General features: G+C 41.8%; 1 protein-coding gene across 1 annotated transcript in view; it reads right to left on the bottom strand.

Moving 5' to 3' along the window:
• LOC112555065 (short stature homeobox protein 2-like) overlaps positions 1 to 19,678 on the bottom strand; it is a 35,105-nt gene extending 15,427 nt beyond the window's left edge. Inside the window, exons 1-2 of the mRNA XM_025223227.1 lie at positions 17,444 to 19,678; positions 11,738 to 12,093 (exon numbers count right to left, since the gene is read on the bottom strand). Coding sequence (XP_025079012.1) covers positions 11,738 to 12,093; positions 17,444 to 17,705 — 618 coding nt within the window. The 5' untranslated portion in view covers positions 17,706 to 19,678. The remainder of the gene's footprint in view (positions 1 to 11,737; positions 12,094 to 17,443) is intronic.
• Positions 19,679 to 20,261: the final 583 nt, after the last annotated feature.

Raw genomic sequence — 20,261 nt, 5'->3', positions numbered from 1 at the left:
TTTTAGAGAGCAGGATATTCAAAGCCCACAAAAGCCCGGCCACCCGCACAATACCCGAGGAGATAACTCGATTGTTTTGTATCTCTCACTCGCCGTCCGTGATGCTAATTCGATTGGTCAGAGTTTTTCTTTCGCGTTTATTTGTGTACTTAATCTTTCAACCTTCTCTCGCTTCATTCCGGTGATTAGATTAAGGCAGGAGTGCAAATTTACGCCACCTCCAGCTCGCCGCCAGTGTTTCCAGTGTTTCCAGTGCTACTGAAGCCAAGTGTTAGGCGCGGTGTACAGTTTAAAAAAAGATCTCCACAGACATTTCTCTCCCTCCCTCTTCCCCCAACAACTCGCCTTCACTTCTTGTCTTACCTCTCGATCAGAAGGCGGTGTGTGTGTGTGGTTTTTTTCTTTTACCCTTATTTTTGTTCTTCTCTTTTTTTCCCCTTCCATTATTCTTCTTCATCATATTCGCCCCCAGTGGAGCAAAGGGCCGCAACTACGCCCCGCCATCGGACCCGGTTCTGGGAGTCCCTTTCCAGTTGGGACCATGTCCCTTCAGAGATAATCTTTTGCCTACATATTCAACTAGGCATCAGAATGCATTTCAATCGTGTATTTTTTACTGTGATTTTCACATATAAAATTATTTTTATTTAAACTCAACATTCTAAACATGTTTAATTCTGCCCTAGAATCAGTCATCTTAAAAAGAAAAACCTCAGTATTTAAACCTTCGTCCTGTCATGTTAACAACACCCAACCTTTTTCTTTAAATATGTATAATGCCTGATATATACAGTACACTACTCAAACAAATTTAAGTACAACACTAGACCCTGAAGTTATTATTTTTAACTCTTAGCATCATAACAGTATTTAAATTTTAAACATAGAATTAAACAGAAATATCATCATCCCTTGTGCCGCTATACCCATTTACTTTCGTGACTGAAACAGATTATCCTACTGTCGAGGGCCGTTGGTCAAGGAACTCTTAGCATGGAGAGCTATTTGACCTGTCACCGGCGCTGACGACCGGTGTTGAAGTAACGCTGACGCCGTGAGATTTGTGGAATCGCAAGCAAGTCACAGATTGAGCCCGGGGTGTCGGGCTGCGCCGCCCGGCTCTCAAAGTTACCGAGGCCAGAAGCAAAGTTTTTTCAATCGTTTTAGCAGAATCAAATTAAGAAATTACGCGATGTTCGCCTGCGGTTATCGCTGAGGGGCCCCCCAGTAATGGAGATATTATGCTCGGCAACTGAGGCGCGGTGTTATGAATTCCTATTTCCAATTACCGCTGTCTCTCCGGAGCGAAAATTAACGATAAGCCAATGACATTTATTTTATAGGAAAGTGTTTTTCCTGGTCTCTGTCTGGCTGTCTGGCTGTGTCATTCTCTATCCTCTGGTTTGTTCACTTCTCTTCCTAGTCCGGTGTGCGTGGATCCGTCCGTCATTCTATCTTTTTTTTTTCTCTTGTAGTTTCGTCTTCTTTCTGGCATTCTTGTTCACTTTCCTTGTCAGAGGTGACCCGAGAGTGGGTACAAAAAGGGGTGGGAGGAGGGGATGGGCATTCGGCTAGAAGTATGACACATTTGTTGATATAACAATTTACCGCGCGCAAGGGAGGCTACAAGCCCAGAGGAACCCGAGAGTAGCGTTGTGTGGTGAATAGAAACATGAAAATTAAATCGCTTGAATCAGATTACACGGCCGTGGCCGAAGTTTTGGGTAATTCTACACCCGCAGGGCTTATGGAGGACGTCGCTTCCGACTGCAGACCCGCAATGTGACTCTTAATGACGGATAATGCGGTAGAGTTGTCTTTCTTGGCCTCTATAAACTGCAAAATTATTCTCTCGCTGCTCTTGATAAAGTGTTCGAGAACATTCAATCCCTCCGAGGAAAGGAAGGCATTTAATCATCTCGAAGATACATGATTAAGGAAATCTCCATAATAGGAATAGGATGTCATCTTAGAATAAACATTAATGCGTCCATAAACTTGTAAACTGGACAGAATATGTGCCGGAACTTTAACTGTCAAGTATAAAAACGGTTAGATAATCTATAATCAGCCGCACAGACCCATATTCTATGTCAGGATCTTTGCAAAAGCTTTGGAAGAAGCAGTAGCTGAATGTTATTACCCACTCTTTACACGCTTCTTATGGAAGGAAAGTGCGCTGAGCAATTTAACCAATTTCAAAAATAAATAAATAAATAACCACCAAGCAAATAACAAAGCTTCTCATTTCTGCGATCATCTACTGAGCTAAACTATGTATCATGCGGTGCCTGACTGACAGAATGAAAAATGAGTGTTTGCAGCGCCCCCTGTTCAGACCTGTTAACAAATAAGATGTCAAATCATGCACCTGACTGGCATCTCAGGGGCTCAAGGGGTGGGCTGGAGTGGGCAATGGGAGCAGAAAACGTCGAAAGGGCTCGCAGCCAGGCTGTGCCTTTGGATGAGCTGAGTTCAGGAAGCTGATCAGACAGACTTGCTCAACATCCGCCCCGTGCCTCCCGCTAGTCCTCTCCACCTTCTAATACTAAACAAATTTTCGCAGCCCGTCCATCATAGGGTCCATCCTTCAAAGGAGTCTCCATTGGATGTACCCTTCCAACGAGTCGAAGAATCCGGAAGGATTAGAGAAGGATGGTATGGGAATTCAAAATTCGAAGACAAAGCGAAACTCCAGTGTTGTTCAGGAGACAAAAAATCAACTAGGTTTTTGAGGGAAAAAAAGCAGATTTAGGCAGGGGACGGTGAGTTAGTGTTAATATGCTTGTTACTTATACAGTCAGACCTCTACATACGAGTGACGCAATCGAGATACTGGCACTTCATTATTATTTTATTTTATTGTTTATATTATTGTTTATATTATTGTGCCATTAACATTTACTGTACAGTATTTATACCGTATTTACATATAAATTGTAATGTTGTATGGGAGGGTTGCAACGCATTAATCCTATTTCCTTTATTTTATATGGGAAAAATAGTTTTAATATACGAGTTGTTTTTGTTTTTGTTTTGTTTTTACATACGAGTTCTGTTATGGAACGGACTAAACTCATTCGCAGAGGTACTACTGTACAGTCAAGATACCATTCCTAGGTTCTAAACTTGTGTCGGGGAATACGTATCTTTATCTGAATGTGACACCTGTTACCAAGAATGGAAATCCTCTTTTTTTCTCCTCATTCTTTTTCTTCTTGGGTTAGCAACCTCTCAAGAATATAATTAACCTAGTAGAATTGGTTTTATCCGTTCTGTATTTCGATCTAGAGCTTGATCGAAGTGTTAGCATTTGAAAAGTAGGTAAGGTAGGTATCTTGAGGTAGGTATCTCAGTACAGTAGGGAATTCAGTAAGGTTTTAGTTTTCACTGCTCATTATTTCCGTTAATCAGTTCAAAGGCTAGAGTTCTGGGGGAGAAGAGGGGTAATGGGTGGGGAAGAGGTCACTGTTGTTCTTTTATGTCACAGTCCTATTTAATTTAAGAAAAAATACTATTTAAGGACTCGCCGCCTAACGTAACTTTCAAGGGCAAAATCCACTGCCTCGTTCTGACAAGACTTTGCCGCGGCCCGTGACACGTCACGTGATGAATACTGTCTGGACGCCATCACACTGCCCAAAACGTGCCCTCTTAAAAAACCGCCCAATTACCTTCGTTACACCATCGCTTCACCAACTTAACTGCATTAGGCTCCTTTTCTCTCCCGCCGCGGCGTGTAATGGAGGCCAGTCTTCTCCAGCCCGGCCCGTTTCACCACTGCCCACGCGCCCGCGCACGCGCACTGCGGCGAGACACGTGACCGGACAATGGCGGCGCGCGGCGCGTAGAGACAATGGCGGGTGTAGGTTGGCAAGGCGGGTGTGCTCCTGCGTCCCTCCCGGCATTCCCGCGCCTGCCCAGACTCGCAATCCCCCAGACCTCGGAGGTTTCGGACCGCAGATGCAATTAGTCAAATTGGACCTTTTGCCTTACAATCTGCTCGCGTTGCCGCTCACATTACGCTTCAATGCGCGTGCGTGAGGTCGCAGGAACTTTCGGGGGTCGCGGGAAGAGGGGTCGAAATGCGACGCGCCTTTTGGCCAGACGGGATGTCAGAAGTCGCCGAACTCGTTCCGCCCAAGCAAGCGCGCTGCAGGGGTACAAAAGTGGAGCATCGGAGACAAGAAAAGACTCGATGAACCCTCGCAATAACTAGCCCAGCCGCCTCATGGGACATGAAGACCATCGTAAGCCCTTGAGTACCCATTATAATATACTCGCCAAGAATAATGGTTAATCTTCTCCTTCACCTACCTCCACACCACGCACCCCCAACTCCGTGGACTCTTCCATTTTCATGAACTCGAGAACACCAGAGCAGGTCTTCTGGGGGTTAGTAAACAACTCTTGAATATCTAATCAAAAGTCTGCTTGAGACCATTGGCGCGTGATGTCCAGCACGTGCCCAGCAGGGGTCAAGAAGAGGGGTCAACCTTACTTGCAGTTCGGCGATGATTCAAGGGAAGTCCTCAAAGGGGTTGCTTAGGAAGGAAGCAAAAAATAGGGCTTAGACGAGGATTCCTTTGGAGTTCAATGCTCAGTTCTAGACTAAAATGGCTTCTCATTTCGTTATTGATCGAAAAGCTTCCTACAATTACTTATCACGTGATGCCTTTTGGACAAACAGCTTCGCTGCCACGTCAACGAGTGTTCCCAGCTTCAGTTGCTTTGAACAGCAACTCCTGATCCAAGTACCTGACATACTCATCTATCCGGAAAGGCGTATTGTCATTGCTTGAACACGAATTCATGAAATCCCTCACATCGGATTATCTTAAAGGTCATCTGCAACAGTCTTAGACGCACAATCTGTTATCCTCGTCCTCGGGAGGAATTAATTTTGGAACTGGCAGTTCAGTTATAATATTTGAAGTTGCCTCGATTTTGTCTGGATGTGAAACATATCAACTACCCTTTCACTAACTTACCAATGCATAGGAAATTACAAACGACTTGAACTTAAAAATAGATAATTATCTTAGCTTTAAATTTACATAATTTGCCAAAAACTCAGGAAATTATAAGGTTTAAAAGAAACAGATCTGCTCAGCTGAGAACAGGTCACCTCCCTCACACATACACAAAATGGAGGTCTCTAATGGAAGCTTTATATACCACCTAGGTATGATAAGGACCAGTTTACGTGCATAGTTTCACAAATGTCAAAATTCATATCTTAATCAAATTGACACTTATTTGCATCAACATTCAATAATCAATATGCCGCAATATGTCCACTAGATAGTAAAAACCACTTATATGCAAGAGCAATATTTATTTTTCTACTTCGGAGAATAAAACTTTGTCCTCTCCTGAGTGCAATGGGAATGTCTTTGTTTTTACGCTTGATCTTTGTAAGCAGAACAGCTCTCCATCCATTTAAAAAAAAAAATTCTCGACATTAGTTATATCTGAAGGAAGACATGTAACACATAGTTTACATCGAGGTCACTTTCTGGTCTTCTTTTAATCTCGGTCATTGTCGACCGGAAATATAGGACATTATCGACTCGAAATCTCGGTCACTATTGGTCCAAAATGCATCGGTCAACAACCCGAGGGAGGGAAGGTAATTTGTCCGCCGCCAACTAAGAAGCTGGTGTCCGTGGTTAATGACAACGCGGGGGGAAGTGGTGGTGGTGATGGTGGTGGTAGTGGTGGTTGGGGGTGTCTACCTTTGGCACCAGCAGGATACTTTATTTCACCTTTTGCTTGATGAAAATTTTCTTCTCCTCCAAATTGGTGGGAAGCAAAAAACCTTTAATATCCAACAATTTTCTCCTTGTCAGCCGTTTACAGTGGTACTTGTCAGGAAGAGACCTAGCAGTGCGAAGTGCCCGCTATCGCATGCAAGTGTAGGTACGATGTCATGCGCAGATGCGTGTGCGAGGAGTGCATGCAGGCACGCTCACGCCTTGTCTCTGTTAGCGACACATCCTGCGACGAAATGTTGACACCGGAGCCAGCGCTTTCTAATACAGACTATTTCAATCCACAGATTTCTGCCGAAACAGTCGAAAGGCATTACTGTCTCATGGCTGCCCTTTCCTTCAACTGTCTTTTTTTCCTATTTTCCTTTCTTTTTTTTTTAAACAAATTTCTTTTCTTTTCCCTTCACAAATTCTCCAAAGAAATCTTATCTCAATTTTCCTTTAAACTGCTAAGAAATTTCGGCCCATTTACGCAAGCAGCGGAATAGAAACGCGAGCCAATTATTCTTGATCAAGAAGAGAAATAATACCCTATTTTTTCCTCCCTGCTTCCCTCGGAGGGACTTGGGAACGTGGAGGGCAAGCTCTAGTCGGAAGCTGTATTAGATTAGTGATGAGAACCTATCGCCTATCTGTAACTGTTTCGTTTCAGCATTTTGCCATTCCGGCATTTTCCATTACCCTTGATGGGCTCTCTGTGGGTGCATGGCAATTGTGCACAATTTGGAATATCCCAGTGGAAACGCGATCGCGCCCCGCGACACTCGGCGGCAGAGAATTTAGCCGTTAAACCTACGGTCATTTCGCGTCTTTTGCGCTCATTACTAGCTGGGGAAGGAGAGAAACCCGGATGAGCATTGAAAAATTGCTGCGCACCACAAGAAATGGTCACTCTATCAAACTGGACTCGGTATTCAGACCCGACATTCAAGTTGAATAAATAAATGCCGATAATTTCAAAACTTTATCTAAACATTTTTTTATGTGTGTGTGGAGACAGATAATGCTGCCTTTTACATACATAATGGAGAGAGCAATGATATTACATTGGCTCACTGGAATAAAACCGTCCCCCTACCACCACCACCCTCGTAAAAAAATTGAAAGATTCTCACCAGGTCATCGACCTCGTCTAAATTTTTCCTAAATCTGAACTGTTAAGCAAGTGTAGCTCGTAATCAATGTTTGCCGCCTTTGGAGTTGTCATCTTTTGTGTCCTCTGAACAAATTGTTTCAGTTGTCAATAGCAAAAGGTTTTTCCTTTACTCTTTCGCCACCTCTTCCTCCTATCTCTTCCTTCCTCCCCCTCATCATCTCTTTATCCCTCCCTTCTCCTTTCTCACCCGCTCATTTCTTTCCTCCTCGCAATCGAATTGTACCGAAAAAAATCCGTTGAAATGTCTGCTTGCTTTTCTTCTCAATAATCGGCTGGCGCAGAACATATCCCATCTGTTCATCCAGTCCCTTTCCTTAATCCTTCCCTTAACCCTCATCGATAATCCCTCCTCGGCAAATGCTCATTCTAGGAGAACCACAGTGAGGAATGGACTTCAGGAACAGTTTCCTTCACACAAGCACTCACGCAAAATAAAGTGCAATCAAGCTCTTGTTCTTTGTCAAGCAAAATGTGATTTAAAAGAAATAAAACCTTTGCTTATCAGTGAAATAATCCTCTTCTTTATATTTTTTTTTCTTTTCTTTTGTTTCCTTCTTTTGCTTTTCTCAATCTGTCCGCCTGAGTCTCCATGTCCCTAGTCCTCTGTGTGTATGTGTGTCTGTCCATCTGTTGCTTTTGTCTCTCAGTTTGAAGAGCATTTTGTTCGTGAATGATTGATGTATGAGGATGTTAGACACAAGTTCTGTTTTTTCATGCACGTGACAAATAATTCATCACACAAAGTATGGCCCTTGCTCGACAAAGCCTGGTATTCATATTTTTATAGTCACAGCGGGGTTTCTCTCAGGTAATTAAAGCACTGTGCTAATGCACATTGTTGTTAATGAAAATGCTGCGTGAAACAATATGTTGTACCCTCCCCCGATTTCAAGCTAAACAAATTTTCTCTCCTCTGTAAGTGTTCTGTCTTCTTTTACTTACTCTTGCGTATACAAAAAAGAAGAGGAATAAAGAAAACCATTTCCGGACAGTTCATTTTTTTTATGAAATCAAATATTAACTTTCAGTATTTTTTTTTATGAAAAAGAAATGTTAAATTATAAGTTGAATAAGAAACGAAAAGAAACAAATAGCATTGAAATTTAGCTTTTATCGTTTCGATAAATTCAGTGACTTTCTGGTTCGTTGAAAATCTCTTGCAGACGGCAAACCACCGAGATTTCCTTCTCTCACCATGGCCGTCGGCTTTTGACCTACCGGATGCTGCACGCAGAGCAGCTACCTTCTGACCGGCCCAGGGGGAGAATTACTCCAATCATAGAATTAATATCTGCACAATTTCTTTGCAAGGGCGAAGCAAATGCTCTGTCATTATGAGATTTGTCCGAGGGGGTCGAACAGAATGTAACTTTGTCTTCGCAGGAAATCCCTTTTCCCTCTTTTGGTTTATCAGTAACTACTTTTAAAAAGAGTTTAAAGATAATAAATGATATTTTGAAATCATAGTCTACGATAGCTTAACATATCTATCTTCCCTGCCAATAGTGAAAGTATTTAATAGTTAGGGTGTGTCGCGAAATTGTGATGTTAATGGACGAAGAAAAGCAGTTAAGGGGTCAGAAAGGCACTGTGAGTACGATTTAAGATGATTTGACATGCTTTTAGATGAATGATGCGTGAGCTGAGTTCACTGTGTGGATTCTCACTCTTATCTTTCTGGTGACAACACGCATTTTCTCCATTTTTTTTCCAGCGCGAAAACAAAAGATAAATCTATAAAACTGTCCGCCTGCCAAACTTATGTATTCTCTCAGTCATCTGATTCTCTCGCGAAATTGGCGTTGGCGTGGTTCTTCAGCTATTCTGTTTTCTGCATTTCACGCGCCATATTAGAGACCCGGCTGGCCCGCGAGCCAGAGGCAGGACCTGTCCCCCCCTCTCCTTCCCGAAGAACGTCAATTCCCGTTGGATCTCGCCAAATCTCACAGATTGACACCTCTTCCTGGGGACTTTGCGATTAGCAAAATTGAGGAAATCAGGTCCAATATGGCGGCTGACGCCTGACAACAATTACTGAGGCCTGCGTATGAGCAAGATAATTTGATCAGCGGGCTTTCCGACGCATCTCTGGGGATGCTCTCTCCTGTTCGAGCGGGTTCAATTATGAAACTTTGCGGCCGACGCGAGAGCGAGAAATGATACATGGTTTGGATAACCTCATTGTCTGGCCGCCGTACCAGAAAGACATTTTAACGGCGTTGCAGATAGTGATGGCTCACTTTCACACCTCAGTATTAAGGTTATTATTCAGGATTTTAGCGTCCCGCATCCAAACCATCTCTCCCTCTTCCAGCTTGTAACTCTTGGACTTTTTTTATGCAACACACAATCCCTTGTCTCTCTTGTTCTCCGGTTGAATGTTTTGTGGCTTATTTCCTTTCTCCCTTCCAGACCCTTGCTCTTCGATATGTACTTTTATTTTAGTTCGTTTTGTTCTTTGTTAGGTGGACACTTCTCCGTCCGTTGTACATCAGTGTTCATGTTTTTGCACTTTAGTCTCTAATTCATTGTACTTGTCTACATCAATAAAGTCCACACACACACACAGAGAAGCACAGACAGAGAGAGAGAGATCACATTTACAGTACAGAGCCAATAAGCAGTGTTAACGAGGTAAATACTAGAAGTAACAATTTGACAGTATAGGCAACCCACGGCTAACGAACGTTCGAGTTACGGACATCCGACTTACGAACAAGCTACCACGAAGACTATCAATTTACACATCCGGTTTAAAGACAAACATTTACTAGAAACGAACGATGGAACTACTTTGTTACTCCATTATTCAAGTGTTTTCAGATGCTTCATGGTATTTGGAATGTTTTCAAAATGTTTAACATAATAAGCATAGAAAGATAGAATTTATATCTAACTGATGTTAACGACGATTCATGGGTATATGTTCCGCTTTTGCATACAAAGTCGACTTTCAGACAATCTGAGGAATGCAACTCGTTTGTAACCTGAACACCGAATGTATATTAAAAAATACATTTTCTGTGAATATTTAACACTTGTGCGAATAACACTTTACTACAGACATCTTTCTGGCTCAGCCAAAAGTATTCAGTCTTAAGTCTTGATCTTTCTCCTCTCCGAAAAAAGAAACACGCTTGTAAATAGCCTCACTGTGTTATTATCTATAGTTTTGTTCAGAAAAGCAGAACTCAGATTCTTGATTACTGGAATTTTTGTTTTGCTGACCACGTAGAAGGGAGTAACCTCTAACCATGCCGGCCTCTAGAGAGCGCCAGGAACATCCTCACATCACCTCTATCATGTACCCTTGTATTTTGTATGGCTACACAGAGGAATATAATGTCTACACACCCTCCCTACCCCAACACCCACCAATACTTTCCCTCTGACATGTATTTAAACATATATGTTGCCCATAAAAACTATTTTGAGCCGGGTAAATGACATCAAACTTTTTACCAAGTTTGAGAAAGTTGTGTGTGAAGATCACAGAAAACTAATGGTTTTAGAGAGTTTTTGAAACTTTGGAACTTTCGAGAAGATCTTGAACTAAAACGCGTTTTTCTAAAATGCATTGTCCACCGTATGACTGGGACTGGGGCACTTCAGAGGCACGTTAATAACGGCATTTAGCAAAACAGATGTTTAACAGCAGACTGATGATAAGTCAGCAAACATTTCTGAAAGTTTTTGGAGTTTTGAAACGAAAACAACAAGAGAAGACTTGTTGAGTAAGCAGTCATTTTGAAGCCGCCACTAACAGTTGATTACACTCATGAGAGTGAAAAACGAGACTTTCCGATGCCTCATTCCAGCAACGACCAACTGAATAAAATATTTATACGCCTTGTGACAAATTTCGTTGCCTTAGCAGCCGTCCCGTTTCATCCTTTTATCCTGCCTCTCTCGCTAACCCATTCCAAATGTTTCTGAAAATTGTAAAAATGTATGCACTTCACATCGGAGAGGAAAACATAGTAAATCAAATTTGGCCAAACTCCCGAATTGATTTTCCGCGACTAGAAAATGATTCATCTCAGATAGCTTACATAACTAAGGAATATTCGTTTGGATTCGGTGCATGAAGTTCCTTTGAAAAATCATATTGACTGTTTTGTTAATGAGATTTACAGAATTTATGATCGTGTTGTTCTGAAGACAATTTGATAAAGTTTTTTGTTGGGTTTTTTTGTGTGGCTGGTTTAAAGAGCAGGGAACGTGGCCAACTGTTTGTGATATGCAGAGGGCGTTAGTGTGTTGGCATCCCTAGAGTGTACGGGTGTGAGCCGTGTACACAAAATACGTTTTATGGATAGCATATCTCTTGCAGCATAATAACAGATGCTTGTACGAAGAAAAATTATTAATAAAGACTAGAATATGCCTTTTGGACTCTTGCACAAAACGGATGATTTGCATTGAGTAAATATTTCTGAGTTAAGCAGAAGGTAACAGACCGCCATATTCTGATGGATTTGCACACAACATTCACAGATAATGCATTTCTCGATCCGACAATATTTCCAACAGTGGACAAGATTCCGAAGCAGGTGTACCTGATAATAAGTTTTTAATGCTGACTGGTTTAAATTTTGATTGAAGTATTCCTCTCTTAATGACATTATTATTCCTGTCTGGCTGGCATTTGTTTACGGTTCTTTGGTAGAGCAATAATCATTGAATACAAAATACCCGACAAAGCATCCAACGAAGGAAAAAAACAAAGCAGCCAGAAAGTTGATCCAATCAATCAATCAATCGATCAATCAATCAATCAATCAATGTTTTGGTGGTGTTGACCTACCTGCACGCGCGCTTCTGACAGCCCCAGTCGCTGACTCAGCTCCTCTCTCATGAAGGCGTCCGGGTAGTGCGTCTCGTCGAAAAGCCGCTCCAGCTCGTTGAGCTGCTCCAGGGTGAAGTTGGTCCTGCTGCGCCGCTGCTTGACCTTTGGGGCCTCCTCTTCGCCCCCGTCCTCATCCCCGTCCTTGATCCCTTCCCTGGTGACGAGGTCCGGCTCCTTGTCGCTGCTGCTGATGCTGCTGATGCTGTCTTTGTCTGTGCGCTTGGGTTTCGTCAAGTCTTTGGCTTCCGAGGTCGAGTCCGAACTGTGAGGTGGAGAATCTGCTGCTGCCTCTCTTGAGAAGACGCTTGTCGCGGCTGGAAAGATGCATGACAGCTGGATCATTAACCGTAGATCATCATCCCCACCACCATCACCACCAAGCTACTCAACCTCCTCACAGGCAATAGAGTCAATTTTACAAAATTTTATTTGATCTTCCCTCTCTGCTTTCTCTCTCTCTCTCTCTCACTCACTCTGTTTCCTCTTTAAATGTTATTGAAAAAGGAAGAAGGGGAGATCGAGAACAGGAAGACCTCGTGGAACTCATGCCACAAGCGCCACAAACATTGCTTAAAGGCGACTAAAATACAGGTGTCCTGATATTGCTTCTGAAACAACCTTGTTTTCTGCGTTTACCGTCTGTTACAGACCGCAGCATGTTTCGAAAACATGTTTGGTAAATCCTCATACTTCAGGTTTTCGAATTTGTATAATTTAAATAAAGGTTTCACCATCATGAGTTTTCGGAGTCTATAGGTCTAAATATGGAAACAGTTTTAAGTAAACAGTTGAGCCTAATGATGATCGTTGTATAATTGTCATATAACGGAAATTGTAACTTATTAATTGTTCATCACTCGCATAAATGTATATTTGTTGTTTATTTACAATTTGCGATTCTAACACGTGCATGCCTTAATTTGCATGATAGCGCGCCAGTCTGAGACGCCATGATGTAGTCGTTTGATCTTTGTTTGACTATATTCGTTTCGTATTATTCTCTATTTTAATCATGGGAATTGTTGTTGCAATCGTTAATATCTCATCTGTTGGTTCCGCCATGGCAGGGGATGCAACAATCGCATACATACAATATTTCCAGAAACGAGTTTTTCCAAACCGGATACCTGTTTCGGAAACAGTTTTTAAAACTTGTTTTGAAAGCACACATACCACACACACACACCTTTCTCGATTAGTCTTTCTTCCAGTCTTTTACTTTCGACCTCCACTCTCCTTTTTTTTCCGCTCGCTTTCCTCCGGCTGCTATCACTGTCACCACAAGCTAAAGAAATTAGCCCCAAATCAGGACTCTCTGTGACTCCATTTCCTGCAGTCTGTCCTATCTCGCAGGGCACCCAAATGAAAATCGTTGCATAATTATACTCTTGCTTTCGTCCGCCTTTTCCAGGCGACCGCGTGTTATTGAACAATTACCTGCTACGACCTCCTTTAATTGACGCTAATGTCACAGAAACTGCCTGAGCTGCGATACGCTTAATTTGTATTCAGTCGCTCCTTTAATGTACAAACATAATTATGCCTTCTTTTTGCCTCGTCTGTTCGCGCCGGAAATATCTGAAAATTCGCGATATCATTTTATTAGACTAATAGCAGGGTGTCGCTTGCAGCTTGGCTAGCTAGGGGTAGACCCTGTAATTACACAAGGGATACAGCAGGAGTGATCCGGCACGGGAAGGGAGGTGGATGGTGGGAATGAATGGTGGAGGATGGGGGAAAAAAAGGGAGAGACGAAGAAAGGCAAGAAAATTAAGAAAATATAAAAAGACACTAATCCTATAGTCATATGGTATAAATGTTTACGTAATGGGAAGAAAAAAAGTGGATGTTGGGGTGGAGGTGGGTGGAAGGGGAGGGATTTGGTTGTGGTATATGGGGAAGGGATAGGAAACAGTTTTAGAGATCTCAGACTGGGAAATTTGCTGTTTGATTTATTCTGCAATAAAGTTTGTGGTGACAGAGGAGTCGTGGAGACAGTTTTGAGTTGCGTTTGCCGCACATCTACAACCTAAGTTTCTGAAATAAAAACTATAGTAGTAGCTGACGAAGTAGTTAAAATAAATCTTTTTTGGGCAGTTATGGGTGACGACAAGGAATCTACCCAGCAACACAGGGGTAAAAGCTCGGTCGGGGCTTGTAAGGCCCTCGGCTGACAGACCCCGCCTCTTGGCCTCATGTGCTTCTTTCTTGCTTAGTCTTGGTATTCTTTAATTAATATTTCGATTAGTTTTTCTTCCTTCATTATCTTTTCCCCTCATAGTGAGAAATCGTGAATGGATAGAGGCATTTTTATATAAACAAACCAATAAACCATCCAAAAAAGTAATATCTACTTATTTTTTATACTAAGGGACGTCTATAATATCTAAACACTAAATAGATTGGCAAAATGCCTTTTTTGAAAGCTAGTTGTCGGGTCTGGAAAACGTTTTTTTCCAAACTAAGGGGAACTTGCAGTAACAAAGCATCAAATGAATTTAGTTTTCCTTTGTATCACAGATCAAACATGTCAAGCGCACACTTCTGTAACCACATAAATCTTTTGTATCCCTGCTGAACTTGTCCTATCAACACTTTATTTTATCCTAATTTATTTAGTGCCAGTTTCTGTAACTTATCCCCGTTAAGAATGTTCAGTTTACACTTCTTTACTTCCAGTGTTGTGGCTTTGGCCACACAACAGGTTGCGAGAGTAACGTGCTGAGAAAAAAAAAAATGGCTTCAAGAAGCCGGAGCAGGTAGGTAGAATTTAGACAAACAGTAATCCAAGCTCACCGTTTGTGTCTCGTCTTGGGCATTTTACTAGCAATAATAATATTATTATTATTATTATTATTATTATTATTTTTTGTTGTGGATCGAGAAAAGTAAAGAAACAGAGGGTGTGTGAGAGGGAGATCGTCTGAACGCGCAGCACGTGCCATTTCAAAGTTGATTCTGCGCGGATGTGACGAAATGATGACGTAGAATAGCTTGAAAAGGACGAAAACACGTGTCGGTGACGTAGGATATGGCCGAGGCCTTGTGTTCTACCTCGCGCGAGCCTGGGATCGAAGTCCTGCAACTCCTCGTCGTCACCCCAGGACGTCCAGAAATTACTTCCACTTGCGACCTGCTAGCTTTTGTGTCTTGATCCACTTCTGCGCGATCAAAAGGAAGCGTTCGATCTGGCGTTTCAGTTCCGCTTGATCAATCATAGAGAAAAACGCGCCTGTCAATAGCTCGATTGATGCATTTTCTTTATAATTTAGAACCGGTGTTTGTCATATTTTTCATTTTCGTCTTTTTTTTTTTTTTTAAACAAAAAGACATGAAACCTCCAGAACACTTTTGCAGCAATCCTTAACTGGCAGTTACACCTGACTGAGGGGAAGTGTTCCCTTTGGTGGCCCTAAGAAAATTGTCGCCTGGCGGACAGTCGCAGTACAATTACACCAAGAACCTCAAAGTCCTGCCATCAATGGCGTCCTTTCGCTTGGCTGGTGATTGTGAAAATGCTACAGACTGGTTTTGTCTTCCCCTCTCCATTTCTCCATATTGACAAAGTGTGTGTTCATTGTTTTGGCGGTCGTCAAACTGCATGTCCCTGTCGCTGTCAGGATATTATGTTGATTTGTTTCTTTATCGACAGAATGTTGGCACAGTATTTTTCTCCTCATCAAGAGAATATGCCTTGTTTCCTTACCTGGAGACTGTTTTTGTTTTATTTGTCAGGATATTATTGTAGTCTGTCTTTATCGAGAGAATGAATATATTGGCCCGCTGTGGCCGCGGCAATACTTCTTTTGTCGAAAGAATTTGAGTGTTGTTTCTTTGCGTCTGGCAACTAATTATTCTGACCACCAGCATCAGGGGCTGTTCACTGTTCAACTTCATAGATGCTGTATATGAATCTATAAAACAAATAAGCACAAAGAGAAGACGAAACAGAAGACTTTGTAGATAATTTCAGAAGGAAGAGTGACGGAAGAAAAACGTGGAAAAAGAACAAAAGACTGATCAGAAGAAAAATGGTGAAAACTAAAGAGTTTGTGCGGGAGAAGGTTTTGCGCTGGAGAATGTAAAATGTCAAAGTGATATATTTTCTGTTTTCTTTAACTCTTTCTTTCATTTCGTCTCCTTTGTTTCCTTTTTGTGCCATTGAGTATTGTCCCTTGAAAATATTTTATGAAAAGACATCGCGAACGTTTAATCTTACCTGTTGGTATGCGCACCTGCGTGTGAGAGCGTGCATACGTGCGTGTAATTTATTATACTTTTTATAATGAATTTTCTTAAACAAGCGGAATATATTGAGTTATGACAGTATTAAAGTATTAAGGCAAACAAAACGTTTGAAAAGAATTAAAAGGACATACCACTCTCCGTCATTATTATCTGGTTAACGATAAGTCGCATGGGATGGAACACACACACACACACGTAGCTACAGATTTCTGCATTCTTTCAGCAGTCGGATATTGTTTAGAAACCGTGTGCTTCAGAGAATTCGAGAACAATGTAACCATATAACTGTGATCTGCCATTTTGTAGACACTATAGAAGACTGAACTATAAACTATTTTGCCCTGGTACTCCGAGGACGCTGTACTCAGGTCTCCATTTTCTTTTCTTGCTGTCTAAGTTTAAACACATTGTGTCGAGTATGTAAGTATGTTTGTCAACATTTTACGTTACAGGTATATCAAAAGGTGAACAAATGTATTCTACATCATGCGTTTTCTTATTGTAAGGAAATTACAAAATCTCCTACCAATCCCCGTGTTGTTATATTTCGACTGTTTTCTTTTTAATTGTGAATATTAAAGTGTTTTTAAAATAACTATAATTCTTCAGCTTCATGTTTAATTATACAGAATAATATTGAGGTAATAAATATATGATATAGTTCAATTAGTTTTAAACACGCACTACTAGTTAGAATCGGAATTACCGTTTGTCGCAAAGTAAAACATGATCTAAATCACAAAACTGCCATGTAGACATAAAAACACAACCAATACTTTAAGTCTGAAGTATTCCCTTTCAGTATTCGTTGGGCAAGTATGGCTTAAATGTATTCCTGTATTCATACACACTTCGGTGTGCCCACGAACAAGAGTGAGAGAGAGATGGGGAGTGTTAGAGAACAAAGGAAGGAATGAAGTGAACGAAGAGGGTTCGAAAGAGAAAGTCGTTAACATTTTCCACTGCAACGAGATTTTAGCTGCAGCAAGAGTGTGCTTATCACTAAACCAAATCACAGAAGGTAAATATCACAATGCCACATACATTGCCGTTGATATAATTGGAGAAAATGGATCCGGGGAAGGAAGGAGGAAAGGGGAAGAGAAAGAGAGAGTAGTTCAGCATCATACACAGCATATTGTAGTACAATTGTAACAAGAGGAAATTATGAACTACTCACAATCAACGGGGTCATACATGTCCCTGGCCAAAGGTGGCTGATACTCTTAGTGAAAGTTCTCTCACACTTACAGTAGCACCTGTCGACTGTCTCACACATTTTACACAACCAGCACACTGCATGTTATATTTTATATAAAAGTATTTTTTATGTATTTTCTAACTCCTCATTCTATTTTCGTGTACGTGGATGTAAATTAGTGCCAGTGTCTTTATATGTTTCTGCCTCACTCTTACCTTCATTAAATCCTGTATGTTTCTCGTCATTCTTTTCATCGACCTCATCGAAGTCATCGCCTCTGTCGTCGTCGTCATCGTCATCATCATCATCGACGGTTACCTCCTCGTCTTTGATGTCGCACACATCCACGTGCTCGTCGTCGTTGGCAACTGGTGACGACGCATACCTGCAGAAGGGAGATGACTCTTTGTCACACCTGCCCACGCTACTCCTTGATTCCTCGAACGATTTGTTCACAAACTCCGTGAGGCGTTCCATTCTGTGACTTGCACCAGTGTCTTTATTTCTAGCACTTTCGTTCTTGGTCGCTTTTCCCGTGTTAAATTAATATCACAGTTCACAGAAAAAAATGTCAATCTCTTTTCATCATCAAAAGATATTTGCAACGTAAGCTTGATTGAAAGTTCCCTCTCTCGATTTTTTCTTAAAAAAATTAGCACTTTTTGACTTTCAGATCAAATGTGTTGACTATTTTTTTTTACATTGCTGTAAGCCGTAGGAGTCGATCTTGCCTCCGTGTTAAAAGAGTCAAATGTCTTCTTTGTAATCCATGATTGAGAGAGAGGTTTCACTGTCATCAGAAGCAGCACTCTCCAGTTATCTTTATTCTGCTGTTTGTTATGATGGCGACAAATTCCATTTCTCAGGCAAGTTACTCACATGCCATTCCTCCAAAATGATTGACTGGCAATAAAGTCTTCTGGTCACGTCCTCGCTGCCACACAATTGTCTCCCTCTGGTCAAAAGAGTCTTCCAGACCAGAAGAAATCAGTAGACTAAAGGAATACCGTCGATGACAAGCTTAGCTACACACAATGTAGTTTTTGTGTCTTCGACTGTCGGTGATGAAGATGGAAGCAGATTTCAAGTTCATAGATCAATGACGCTTGATGTTGGCTGTCCTTTGATGTCTGTCTTGTTTTCCTTCGCCTATGAATAATATTTAACGCCAAATCCGTGGTAGTTTCGGATGTCATAAAATTGTGGACTATGGTTTGTTTTCTTCATCTCTAATGCCTTAGAACTAGTTCCAGCAGAAAAGACTACTACCTTGGCATCATCATTAGAAAAATAAAATTATTCATTCACAAGCCTCGCCAATTTGTTTCAATAGCCACGAGAGAATGGATGCTACACAACTGTCCACTTTTCGAAACTGTGCGGTCGTCGCTTGAAAATCGGGGGATGGACCACAGCGATTGGTCCGGTAAACGTCGTTAGAAAGAAACTGTGGCTGACAAATTCTTGACGCTGTTTCCAAATGTGCGGCAAATATCTGTCAGCTTGTCTGAAAAGCTAGGCGACAGAATCGCGCGTTTTCCCCCTCAAAACCGCCAGGCGTGAACCTCCGAAGGTTGCCGGTCAGAGGCGGCAAATGCCGAATCTCTCCGGAGTTAGGCGACAAGTGCCGAGTTAATCACTTAGCGCCGCTATTTGTTTCAACGCCTTCCGACATTCTCACACCCACCGCCTCCTGGGTCGACGCAGTACCTCCCATCCCCCCTAGTATTCTCTTCCTCCCCCCATCCCCCACTTTCCTTTAATGTCTTTCTTTAGTGCCCTCCCCCTTGTTCGCCTCTTCAACGCCGGGGCGAGACAGGGAGTTGTCCATTTTCGCCGGCTCGGTCACACCTCCCGGAGTAACCGTCCCCTTCCTGTCCCTCTTCTCTCTCTCGTCATGGCGTCCTCTTCTCCCGCTGCAGACCATCAAGATATCGTCAGTAATTAATTTAATAAGCGAGATTTGCCCACGCGCTAATTATCGACTCAAACATTTACACGAGGATCAATAGTAACGCTGATTGGCTGCTGGCAGGCGGCGTCACGAGACGGCGTCAAAAGAGGGCGGGGCTGACGTTCGCGAGCGGTCTTCCACGCGAGTGGCGAGCGCGCGCGTCAGGTTCGTCAGAGATCGGAAAGAGCAGTCGACGCTGGAACTCAGCCGATCTCTCTCTCACAGAATTGCTTCGTCTGGAACTTGCACACACTCTCGTTTCCTGCGCACCTCAAACTGTAATTAGCGATGCCGTGATTGGCCAGTCACAGCAGCTACACTGCTGACATCAGCAGATTTCATTCATTCACGTCTTCTTTCTGATGATGAAACTCTCCCTCTCACAACAAATAAAAGAAATAGCAATAAAAATAATAAATCAATCAAAATATTGTTTGTGGTACTGGGACTTTGAGATGAAGTGCATTATCGCAGCAATACCTTCGATTGAGTAAATAAACAAACACTATACAACAGAAAGATAGACGAGGAGACTAAGAAAAGTACATCACCTTCAAATTATACCTTTAGTCCATTAGCATAGAAAAAAATGATAATTTCTCTTGGCATACAAGGAAACGTTTGGCAATTGTGTTGGTACTTGTGTAAGAATATTCATCAGTGACTGAAGATGAAACCCCACGCTGAGGGGTCTGTAAGTAGAAAGAGACCAAGTAGGTCCATTCTTATAAAAATAAAAAGTAAACAAAAAACTGCACTTAGCTTTTATGTTTAAATTAGCATGCTTACACAGAGAGAAAGTATTCAATCATCATCATTGTCCATAAGACAGTAATAATGTAAAAATCAAGTGTAAAAATTCTGCTATTCTAAGCCTTCTCAAAATCTACCCGCACCAATCCCTACGCCCGAGGAATAGAGAAAAGCGTCTATAATAATCTTATTCACAGCAGCGGAGGATGAAAATGATTCATCATCATCAAACGTTTCCGACAATAGTGACACGAATACCACTAGGCTTAGTGCTAATTCATCAACGATATATAGATATAAACCAGGATATATTTCTGATCTTTGAA

Source organism: Pomacea canaliculata, linkage group LG14, assembly GCF_003073045.1.
Source record: "Pomacea canaliculata isolate SZHN2017 linkage group LG14, ASM307304v1, whole genome shotgun sequence".
NCBI lineage: Eukaryota > Metazoa > Mollusca > Gastropoda > Architaenioglossa > Ampullariidae > Pomacea > Pomacea canaliculata.
Note: the sequence above shows the minus strand (reverse complement) of the source record. Positions and strands in the feature narration are given on the sequence as shown.